The sequence below is a fragment of the Muscardinus avellanarius genome (assembly GCF_963383645.1).
Source record: "Muscardinus avellanarius genome assembly, chromosome: 2".
NCBI classification, from domain to species: domain Eukaryota; kingdom Metazoa; phylum Chordata; class Mammalia; order Rodentia; family Gliridae; genus Muscardinus; species Muscardinus avellanarius.
The window spans coordinates 97,403,583-97,416,504 of NC_137787.1; the positions used below are offsets into that span (position 1 = coordinate 97,403,583).

At 36.0% G+C, this 12,922-nt stretch overlaps 1 protein-coding gene across 1 annotated transcript in view; it reads right to left on the reverse strand.

Annotated features, from left to right (window-relative positions):
• Nucleotides 1–3,016: 3,016 nt before the first annotated feature.
• THSD7B (thrombospondin type 1 domain containing 7B) overlaps nt 3,017–12,922 on the reverse strand; it is a gene marked incomplete at both ends in the record, with an annotated part of 783,939 nt that continues 774,033 nt past the window's right edge. The window contains one exon of the mRNA XM_080689965.1: nt 3,017–3,098. Coding sequence (XP_080546091.1) covers nt 3,017–3,098 — 82 coding nt within the window. The remainder of the gene's footprint in view (nt 3,099–12,922) is intronic.

Below are 12,922 nucleotides of genomic sequence, written 5' to 3' on the forward strand. Positions count from 1 at the left end.
TTAAATGACCTTCCTGATGACCCTATCCAAAGTAGCATATCCTACCAAGATACTTTCCATCTGATTGTCCTTATAGTCCAGATCATAATATTTATCACTCAGGTGAACATATTTTGTGTGTCTGCTGGAAATCTGTTTTCTCTCTCTACAAGTCTATAAATTCCATGAGGACAGCAAGTTAGTCTATTTTCACATCTCTAGAACATGCTCTGCACCTGGAGCAGTGTTTGGCATATTTAATAAATAGTGTTAAATAAATGATAGTGAATGCCATTAGTATCATCCAACATTCAGTTCTGGCAAATCATTATCATGAAAGATTGGGATGCTGGTTACCCGGTCTTCTAAGTTTTCAAGAGAAACTAGAAATCCAACTTTTTATGTGAAATAGTTGAATTTTAAACAATTTTAATTAAGAAATATATAAACCTTTTTTACATCAGAATAAATATTTTATCAAGCTAGTTTTCTGAGACTTTTGCTTCAAACATTCTTGGGATAATCCAGTGAATTTTTCTATCTGAGTCTCTTCTATACTATGCTGTATGAAAGGTAATTTAGATGACTTCTTAAGGTCAATGGCCAGTCCCAGTGGCACTCATGTCCTTTGACACCCTACTTTTATTCTATGCCTGAAAGAACTACACATCTAAAAATTCTTTTTTTTTTTTTTACTATAGAAGCAATATGCTCTAGGAAAATATGTTCATATATATCACACATAAACTTACAGAAAATATATTAGTTTATGAAGTTTTTTTCACCTATAACTTTTTAATTGGTTTTGCTATAGAAGGGTATAGTTCCAAAATCTTTGTATCTTTGTGGCATAATATTCAAGTAAAAAAGTCAGAAAAATAATGCTTATTGATTCAACAGTGTGCCTCTGAGTATTGTGCTGTTTTATGGTAGATATTTACTAAACGTGCACCATTTGAATGAATGAAAAATACAGTAATAATATTTGAAAAATGGGTATAATTGAAATAAGAATATTTTGAGTGTATGCTATTATAAAAATAAATTTACTCAAGACATAAATTTTAAAAATCTAATATTATAATGCAAATTCAATATGTATGGGTAATAGTTAAATGTGTAATGAGTGAAAAAATTGCATGACCTAAGGGCTCCAATTCTGAATATGATATAATACTAATAAGTAGTATTTGTTTTGATATGTGGTGGGTACAAAATATTTTATATTTATTATTAATGTCTACCATAAAATCAAAATAATTTTACTATCTTCATTTTGGGCATCAGAAAATGAGGCACAGATATTCCTTTCCCATGGTCAAATGAGCAGTCAAGGGTAAAGCCAGTTTGATGTCAAAATGAGGCTCTCTGAAATACTTTGAGGACTAATGAAAAATGAAACTTTACCAAATATGAATTGATAAAAGCACAAATATGGGAGCTGTTTATCAGTCACGCTACTGAAATAAATTTTTTTTTCATTTGCTTTTTTTCCCATTGAAATCATGGTGCCACTAGACAAAATCAGTTAATCAAATGGTTCCTTTGGCAGTTAAATGGTTAACAAAGGTCATAGCATAGATGAAAACATCCTTTACATTACTCCTGAAATCAAATTACTAACATTCCCATTTTCTGGACCCTCTCAGGTCATTTGCATATCAGAGTTTGCATGGTTAGACTGGTTTATTCTAACATTATCTGGACTGTAAATCTTCTTTGAGAGCTATTCCCTATCCCTGTGATTGACTCTATTTCAGAAAAACACCTGATAGTGTTGAGAATCTGGAGTGAGATTCTATTTCTTTGCCAGTGATTTTATCTGTCAACCCTTAAAACAGCAACACAGGAAAACTGATATTAAAACAGTTTTTGTCAAAGCACAGGCACTTTGGAAGTGAATAAATGTAGAAAAGCCAACACTGCAGTCTCTTGAGCACTTTATTTGTTATAAATACAAGTCAATACCACAAGATGGCACCTTCTTACTTTCAACACCTAGGATTACAAACAATTATCTTCATAAAATGGTCTCAACTTCTTAATGTGTTGTTTTAGATATCATTGAAACCTTATAAAAGCAAGACTTGCTACAAAGAGGATCGGTGTTCAATGTATATTAAATGAGGTCAGATAATTAAATTCAAAAAACAGAATTTATAAATATTTAGATAAGAAAATTGAAATTACAAAAGCAGAGTTTGTCATCATTAAACTGAATTACAACTGTGTGGCTAACGCTATTTCTACACAGCTAAGTTTTTGTTAAAATACTGTTTTCATAATCAAATAATGTACTTCATTCCTCAATATAACCACCTATTTCAGTTACACACCCTAACGTTCAGTACACATTTCATTCAGAAAATACCTAGCTTCCTCCTCGTCCATCAACTACACACACTCTATTATTTTCAATAGCTGCAACCCATGAAATGCCATCATCCCCTGGCTATGGAACAAAATGCCATATTTAAAGGTAAAAACTCAGAAAATTTCTGAAATGGTAACCCATTCTCTCTGTGTTCATGAAAATAGGCGATCCAATTGGAAAGTCTTTGAACCAATGTAAACTCTAGAAAACTCATCTTGAAGTATGGGGAGAATAAAGACTTTGCACTAATATAGTGCATAACAATGCAGTGTCACACTCGTCATTTACAGTAAATGCCTTGATCGGACTTTCCTCCGGATTGTCATTATGCTGCTGAAGATCAAGTTTACTCTAGTCTGTGGGAATTCCACCGTGTTTTCTTACTCTCATTTCCAAACAGGAAGAGTAGGGTTTTCAGGTTCCTTGGGAAAACCAAAAAAAATAAAACACTCACACCCACAAACAGCTTGCAAACAGAACGATAGATCTGATAATCCTTGACTCCAGGTCCAAAAGAGGTTGAGGCAATATTACTTTTGCAACATTTGTATTCTGCCCAGTATATCACATCATGAGATTCCTCAAAAAACTGAGAAGTCTGAGAGCTACAAAAGTGAAAGCAGTTAAGGCAGTTGATGTCTACATTTGGATTTCTTTTTCAGGTTACATGTCTAAGTCTCCATCATAGGCTAAGGTCAGAGGCTTCTGTTGGGGAGGTGTGCTTTGATGTGGTTTTGGCTTCTTGCTGCAAAGGGAAAAAGAATTCCTCAGATAAAGCTCACAGAGTTGTTTCATCTTTCAAAGACAATTATAAAGTACAGAAATTGAGTGGTAAAATAACAAAAGATTCATTTCTCTGGATGTGTGGGTTTCTTTTTTGAATATAGTCATGAACCACTTATCAATGGGGACACATGCTAAGAAATTGTTAGGAGATTTTGTCAATGTGTGAAAATCATAGCATGTATTTTCACAATCTAAAATGGCTACAACATCACTAGGCTTAGTCTTATGGGACCACAGTCATATATACAGGCTGCCATTGGTGGAAACACTATTATGAAGTACATAATGGTATACTTTAGTTCTATTAAAAAAGAAGCCATTTTTTTCCAAATTAAAAAAATAGTTTAGTGGAATCAAGGAACTGGGCCATTTTTCTTTCTTACTTATACACAGCAATGTGGACATCAGCTCACTAAATCCTAAGCTACAGTGACCACATCACAGATATTTAACACTGTAAACAGCTGGAGTAGCCAGGCTCCTGTGCCTCACTCTGGCCATGTTTTTGAGCAAATATATTTCTGCTTTGGCCTGAACACTGACATTTGGCTGCCCACTAACCTTAGGCAGTCAGGAAAACTCCAGTTCTAGTCCCTTCAAAGTCACCCTCACCTGGTCTACGTTTTACCTGCAGTCTATAGTATAGCCAGGTCAAGGATGGCTACTTTTCCTTCTGATAAAGAGAGAAGCTAAAGTTGAGTAGTAGCTCCACTTCACACAGGAATGCACCATGCATTACACTTCTTGTTTCTTAGCGTGAGTAAATCTCAATTTTTATTTACAAATATTTATAGTTGGTATTATACCATGTACTCCTCATCCCCACACATTTCTTTCCTTTTTTTTCTTGATACTCGGGATTGATTGAAGCCAGGGGCACTGTACCTCCAAGCTCTACCCCCAGCCCTTTATTAATTCTGAAATGGGGTCATACTAAGTTAATGAAAGTCTCGCGAATTTTCTGAGGCTGGTCTCAAATCTGTGATTCTCCTGTCTCATCCTTCCAAACACTGGTATTATAGGCATACGCCACCATACCTGGCTGCCTTCCTCTTCAGTGAATTTGTTTTTTCCATTATTGTAGAGCCTGGCTCTCTCCAGGCTCCCTTGGAAGGGATCCATCTCTTTTTCTGTCTCTAAATATCTACACTATATATTTCACAGCAACATCTATTATTTATTGGATGCATCCAATAGTGCCAAGCCCTGTGCTATACAATTTATATTTAATCTCTCAGTATATCTCAAAAGAATTCTGAGAGGAAAGCATTCAGATTATTACTACTTTATAAGAAAAGACTAGAGAAGTTATTCACCTTTTACCCGGCCTCTGAACAACAGAGACTGGATTCTATGGAAATCTAATACAGAGACCCAAGCTTTTAACCAGTTACCCACACTCTCCCTATATATTTGCCATTTATTTCGCACTTGTTAGAAATGAAGGTATTTTTAATATAAGAATTAATTTTTATATCTGGAGTGAATTTAAATTAATCTGAGTTAATGTGCAAAATTTAGTGGCATAAGTGCAGTTATAATGCTGTCTACTATCGCCACTATCTAGCACCAGAACATTTTCATCACTGCAAAGGCAATTCCGTGCTCACTAAGCAGTCTCCCCATTTTCATCTCTCCGTGTTCCCTGGCAACCACTAATCAACTTCCTGCCTCTATGGATTTGTCTATTCTGGATATCTCATATAAATGGAATCATACCATATGTGGTCTTTTGTGTCCAGCTTTTTAATGGTGACTTTATGTTCTTGGAATTTTACCACAATAAAAACAAAGTTTGATATGATTAAAAATGGTTGTAGGTAGAATCTTCTAGTTTAAAACTGTTCAAGCTCTAATTTAAGGAGTAAAATTAATTCCTCAGTTGATGTTTGAAGCAAATCATAGAAACTAAAGCAACACATTAAACATTGTTTTTTTTTAATACTGAAAGAGCAGGTACAATGGTGCACATCTGAAATCTCAGCACTTTAAGAGGCTGAGATAGGAGAATTACAGGTTCAAGGCCAGCATCTGGTAATTTAGCAAAACTCAGTTTTGAAATAAAAAATAAAATAGGCTGGTAGTGTAACTCAGAGGTAGAAGGTACCTGGGTTCTATATCCAGGACCAAACCACAACAACATACAACAAACAAACAAAAAAACACTGAAAGGAACCCAGTTACATGCAGCACCCCCACCCCCAGTCCCTGGCAGGCAATGGGTGCTCATTGAGAGTGTGATGAGTGCTGGGCAGACAACCTCCAGCCAGGTAAGTAGAGGACAGGCTGCAACATGATTTGAGTTCTCTGCATAAGGAGCCCTGGCCTCCAAGATCTCACTTCATCTCTTCAATTCTCCAGTTCTCTCATTCCCTCTCCAATTCTCAAACTCCCTTTCCAATTCTCTAATTCTCTAGTTCTCAAATTCCAATTCTCAAATTCTCAAAATCCCTCTCCAAGTCTCAAAGGGACACTGCATGACTACCTTGGTAATATCCAAATTAACCATTTTAGTTTATAAGTATATTTCAGTAGCTCTAATTATATGCTGGCACCCAGCCCTAAAATGAATAACAAACCCAAATTAATATGGGGTCCTGAGCATGCTAATCACTTAAAGATACTAAGAAATCATGCAAAGTTGGGGCAACCTGGAAGTGACAGTTTGTTTATCTACCCTGGTGGTGAGGTGTGTTTTCCTAATGGTAAGAAGAATGCAGGGAATTTCATCAGAAGTGGCAATAAGTATCTCCTCCCTCCCACATCTTCTGTGGTTTTTTGAAGGGGGGTAGGAAACAGGAAAAAAAGAAGTGAAGAAATGTTTCAGAGTTTTTATTGGTCTACCCTTTAATGCCATTTTTGAAGATGACTGGGCAAAGAGAAACAAGAGGCTGAGTCCTGAGGAGTGGGGAGGTTGAGAACAGAGAACAAGGAGAAACTAGAGATGGCTGGGTCCATAGAAAGGATTCGTAATATTATAAACTCAGTAGTAATATTTTAAATTTGATATTAATATTATAAACTTGGCTACCCTCTGTGAATTGGTTTTCGAAAATTCTTCTCAAAATAAAGACAAATATTTTTATATTGGTTTCCATATGTGAAACTGTGAACACTGTTCTACCTCTGGAAAGAAGAGAAGACCTATCTTTGTGGGCCCTGACCTGTGCTGGAATCATGGTGATTGGGGCCTTATTTATTATGAATCTTTCCATAGTGCATAATCTTTCAATTGACTCATACTAAAATCTCAACTTCTAATATATGAATTCTGAGAATTTCTGTGAAGTTTTTTTTTTTTTTAATCATCATCTCAAATGTTAACCTTTATTGGCGGAGGCGGCACCATTCCTGCTATATGACAGGGTCGCAGCTGGGAAGAGAATTCCCCAGGGCTGGAAGACTCTGACAAAACTGAAGCCATTATTCCTCTTGATTTTAGTTATAATAAGGATAATATTAATAAAATTTGAAAATTGCTTTGAATGGGGATTTCTGTATTGTAACAATCTGAAAATTGATGTGAATATGACTGGAAAATGCCCTAAGATTTGTGCTGGGAATAGCACTAAAAAAATGACTATGGGAGAACTTTCAAGAAGCTATATAGAAAAGAGCTCTTTGCTCCTCTGCTTACAACACCTAACTCACTTAAGGTTTTAGCCATAAAAGGAAAAGCTAATTTAGGCAAATTATACCTATTGTACAAGCCCTCCATATATTGCTAATGATTTAGGGGGTTGACTATGGTATCCGCCTCAGGGGGGTAGTGTTAATCAGAATACTTTTCCACCTCCAACCAATCCTCCACTTTCCTATACAGGAGTGTATAATGAATGGAAAGCACAGAGTTAATATTACTGGAAAATGGCTTGATGTCAGGACTCTGCCATTCCTACAGATGGTTGAGCAGGCAGGGACCTCCTTGGTACCTGCTCACTAAAGCACAAAAGAGTTCTCTTGGCAAACAACTTAACAGGTATTATAGAAAATTAGGTGTAGGCATTGTATGATAGAAAAATAGAATAAGTTCAGTGGGGGTTTGGTGGTTGGGTCAAAATAAGTTAATAGAATACCTAGTGGCCAAAATAGCAATTAATTTTAGATAAAATTAGCAGTTAATTTTAGAAGTAGATACAGTAAGTCTAATATTTAGTAGTTAAGATAGAGGATAGGATAAGTTCAGTTAAAGTTTATTATGTGTGATGTAGAGTAATATGTTTTGTAGGTCAATTCATTACAAATTAATAAAAAATAAAAAAAACAGGAAAACAGGTGGCTTCAAGGTATGCCTGCTACATGAAATTCAGGTTAAAGAAAAACTAAATGAAAAACAATGTACGTGTAATGTGGTTTTGAAAAAACTAAATGAAAAACAAAATAGATATGATGTGGCTTGCTGTAATTTGTCATATTTATAAATAAAGTGTATTCTAGGGCACAGGCAGAGATGCCTTCCCCCTGTTACTAACCATGGAGTCTTTCCATTCTTCACTTTAGCCAACCCTACATCTTCAAGACCCTGGACTGGCCGAGGCTGAACCCCGGCACTCTCTATATGGGAGTGCTCTGCATGGCAGCTCTGGATTTCAAAAGCTTCCTGGCCAGTTAAACAGCTTCCTAAGAAAAAGGGCTGAAGGCCAAGGCTGCCCTGTGCAAAACTAGCGATTAGGATGCTGGACTTTGGAGTCCTCGGGGCTCTTTCCTTTTCTCTTACTGGATACAGCTATTTTCCTAAAAATATTTTTTTTTCATTTTTTTCCTTCTTCAACTCTGGTATTGGGATAAATGTGATCACCTCCCTTACTCACAAAGCCTGGCACAAAGGCTACCACTCCACCAGTCACCCTGTTCCCAGTGGACATCTCTAATTGATCACATTCTTTTTTCCTGCTGAACCCAGGTGCAGGTCTTCCTAGTAGAGCCCTCTTCAACCACCAAGACCCTTAGAGTTAGCACCAAAAATGAGGCCATTTTGTTACCATAGCTGTGAGAGATTATGGATTGCCTTTTTTTTTTTTTTTTTTTTTTTGCTGTATTGGGAATAGAACCCAGGGGCATTCTACCTCTGAGCCATATCCCCAGCCCTATATTTTATTCTTTATTTTGAAACAGGGTAACAGGGAGGGTATCACTGAGTCTCAAAGGCCTCACTATGTAGCTGAGGCTGTCCGTGAACCATGATCCTCCTGTCTCAGCCTCCCAAATGCTGAGATTACAAGCCTGTGCCACCATTCCTAGAGGATTGACATATTTTAAAGAGACCTCTTCCAAGGTCATTTACATTTTAGCAAAGGATAAAAATACACGTCCCCAGAAAAGATTGTGTACTGACAGGCAAGCTGCTGGCACTTTTCTCACCCTGGAATTCAAGCTATAACAACTCATGCCTAGCCCAATAGAGACTAAATACCTTGATGAAAGCAGAAAACTCCTTGGTTTCAGCAACTACTTGTGAGAGGCTAGCCTCTGTAAGTGGGGTCATCACCCCTGAAGTGCTCCACTAGATTGCCTCACTGGTGTTTATTTCCAGGGGATCTGGGGCATCGGTAATATTTCAAAACTCCTTACACTAACAGACGATGTTCAAAGGATTGTAGGAGTCCTTCTTAAGGACTATGAAAGAAGTAGTCCTTAAGAAGGCTATTTTTCTACATTTTCTCAAAGACATTTTAAGTTTTTATTATAAATTGCTTTCATCTAGAGCATCCACCTAAGACCTGCCATATTATTGCAGTTCTCCTGTCCTAAGCCTTTTATTTCAGTGGAAAATATAAAATCTCTGAAAACTGTCACTCTCTAGCTCTCCTGTAAACTATGTAATGGAATTAGGTGCTGTGAAAACATCTATTTTGGATTTCTTTAGGCAGCTAATGTGTAACAGTAAATGGCATGTGTTTCAAAGTCCATGCTTACTTTACCTGGGAAACAAGAAGCTGCTAAGAAAGATAAAAGCTGGAGACATGACACTGAGTCTGAAGAGTTTTCCAGATTGTTCAAGGAAAGAAACTACAGAGACTGACAGAGCAGTAGAAACAGGCTGCACTCTGTGGCCAGGCAAGCCTAGCGTGATTCCACCAAACTGGGCCACACAAACATGACTCAAATTCTGAGGAGCAATTGCTTACTCTTTAAAATGGGGGTGATATTTAGACCATTATAGGGATCAAATAAAGCAAGGCATATAAAGTTCCTTATATTTAATATATAAATATTAGATTTATTTATTTATTTATTTATTTATTTATTTATTTATCTATTTTGAGGTAGTGGGGATTAAACCCAGGGGCATCTACCTCCAAGCTACACTGCCAGCCGTATATTTTATTCTTTATTTTGAAACAGGGTCCCACTAAATTGTGGAGGGGCTGAGGCTCACTAAGTAGCTGAGGATGGCCATGAATCCTCCTGTTTCAGCCTTCCAAATACTGGGATTACAAGCACGCGCCACCGTGCCCGGCTTTTGGGGCATATTTCTAAATATCAATGCAATGAATTAGTTTTATACCTATCTATTCACTTATTCATCTTATTTGCACAATAGAGATTCATCAAACTTGTGCTTAAAAATCATTAAAAACATAGTAATTATAATCCCCCTCTTGAGTCCTTGGGGTTTGGGAGGGTTGGAAGATGATTATACAAATAACTGCAGTATGAGCATGAAGGGAATCTCACAGGGGAGGGCATGCAGGCAAGTTATCCTAGACTCTTTCATGAGGAAAAGGTTGGTATTTGAGTTTCCTTGGAGGAACTGGTTGAAGGCCTGTAACCAGTGATGGATAAACAAAAGGAGTAATCATGGGCGCAGCAGCCTCCCTGAGAAACTGGAAGGGTAGCATACTCAGTGCCTTAATATTGGGTTATTTCACCCCAAAATTCCTCTCTCAATAAGAAGCCTTGCATTTAAAGTCTATAAAGTCTTTTATATTATGAAGGGTTACCTTTGTTATACAAATAGCTCATTAAAAAATAGGGATCATAAATTTACACAGTACCAATACAATGGCCATCCTCTTTAAGATATATGAATAATTGCTTGTATGTTGGGATAAAATATCTAAAACTGCAGCACAAATAGATTAAAAAAGTACCATTTCTCAAACAACTTGGGTGGAAATAAAGATGTTAAGCATGAAACCAAAATTTGATTGTGGAGCTAAGACTAAAGCAAAGATAAAATAACTGATCTCACAGACAGATGCAAATGTCAAATAAAGCTGTTATGAATATGAAATTAGAGAAACTGAGTATCTTAGAATAAAATATTAACATATAACAGGATTATATATGGGGCTATATAATAAAGTACATAGATTATTAGTATAGAAAAATTTATGATTTTATCTAAATAAAAAATTTAGTCATTTTTTTCTTTTTGATTTTTTATTTTCCTCAATGAGTAAATGAAGACAAATGCATTTTGGATTATATAAAACATTAGATTGTTCAGGACATAGTAAAAGATGAAATTGAATGTTATTTGGGATTTAGCTATGAAAAACAGCAGTCACCTGGGTAGAATTACAAGAACATGACTCTGATTTTGCTGTTGGTTGTATGAGATGCCACTAATGTGTGTGACTAGGAAAGCACTGATGACCTGGAGCAGAGTTTTAGGAAGACAAATCTGGCTGTACTGAAGCAGAGATGATGTATAAGTCCATGACGGGCCTATTAAACAACACCCAAAGAGGGATTATTAAGGACAAGCATGGTGGGTGAAAAAAATAGATGTGAGAAATAATGTGCATACATGTCTGTGTAGTTTGATTACTAGAAAATAAAAAGCAATTCCACTTTAATTTACATTTAAACATTTTCTAGCAAAATTATGTTACCAAAATTCTGTGCATGTATGTCTCTATCATCTTGTATCCCATTAAGATGTATGTGACTACAATGTACCAAAATATTTTTTTGAAAATTAAAAAAAAAGGCTGGGCATGGTGGCGCACGCCTGTAATCCCCACACTTGGGAGGCTGAAACAGGAGGATCATACGGGTTCGAAGCCAGCCTCAGCTACTTAGTGAGGCTCTCAGCAACTTAGTGAGACCCTGTTTCCAAATAAAATAGGAAAAAGAGGTCTGGGAGTATAGCCCGGAGGTAGAAAGCCCCTGGGTTCCACCCCAGCACCACACACACACACACAAAAAAAAAAAAAAAATTAAAAAAAGAATTCAGTGATGTGATGCATTACTCCCTAGAACTTAATACTATACAGAAGAAAAGGGCCTTACTAAATATTTGTTGTTAAAAGACTGGATTAAGGTTAATACACTTTTAAATTGAAATGGAGAAAAGCAAAAATGGCAAAATTTATGTGTAACTGCAAGTCAACTGTTAACCTTTTAGGTATTTAAGTGAAGATAGAACAATAGAATGTGGATTTAGGGATGTGGTTATTAATAGAATTAATCCAAGCTTTTGCAGACTTACAGTCTATCTGTCTACCTTGTATTTTAGTGATCTCGCTTTGAGAACCATTTCTGGTTAGCCAAACCTTCATGTTCTCTGTGGCAATTTTCTCTTTGTCTAGTATTTTCTAGTGTTGAGTGCTTCTGGCTGCTCTGAATCTCCTATAAAGCTTTCAAATTCACATTTGCTCATTAAGATTGGATCTCGCAGGGCGTGGTGGCGCACGCTTGTAATCCCCGCGCTTGGGAGGCAGAAACAGGAGGATCAAGCAGGTTCAAAGCCAGCCGCGCTGGCTTAAGAGACCCTGTTTCCAAATAATAAAAAGTATAAAATAGGTCTGGGAGTGTAGCCCAGAGGTAAAAGGGTTTCCAGGAACCCCAGTACCACCAAAAAAAAAAAAAAATGGATCTAGGTGGTAACTTGTCAAACTTGTCCATTGAAACTTACGAACTAGTCAAATCATTTGATTACAGGGTGAATGACTAACTGAAGATATCTACTACTTTTCTCTACAATGATCCTGAAATGTTAGCTGGCTAGAAATCCAATTTCTAAAGATTCAATTTTTATTACCACAGGTAGCAGAAAGAATTAGTCATCTTATTTTCTTCCCCAACTTTTACTGACCAAGAGCAAAGAATAAAAAGCCTAAGTAGCCTTGAAAACTGAATTCGAGGCTTATAAAGCCTAGATTTCAACCAACATTAAAACTTGGGTAAAAATTCTCAATAGTCTTTGAGACAGATAATGAATATAAATATCTTGATTTTGAGGGAAAAGTGAAATAACACTTTAATCTTATGAGAAAATTCTTGAAAATTATGCTTTGTAAGCTAACAAAATATTCCTAAAGTTTAAAACATTCAAATATATTTATTTCTATCTGGTTTCAGTTGCTGCTCATCAAATAAAATGTATTATTTATAGTAAACTAATCATTGTTTTATGAGATTAATAGATATTTAGGAAAGTAGACACTTATTAAAATGGGGTTTCTTGAATTTACATTCAATTAGATTTTCTCTCATTACTGTTCAATGGTGATCAACATCTACTTCTACTATTTCAAATATAGTTACTTGAACTGACTGGCTAGTTTAACCTAATTGATCAAAATAGGCCACGCTAAAAACAAAATTTAAGGACTAAAATTTTCTAAAGTAGTGTTATCAGTGTTGGCAGTATATTATAATTATGAGGAGTTTTTAAACATACAGATGACCTAAACAAACACAAAATTAATTATAATCTGAGGATGAGACTTAAGCATCAGGAAATGCTAATAAGCATAGATGTTGAAATCTATTGATCTAAATAAAAACATTAAATAGGAAATCCTCAACTAATTATTTGTCTTTTATATC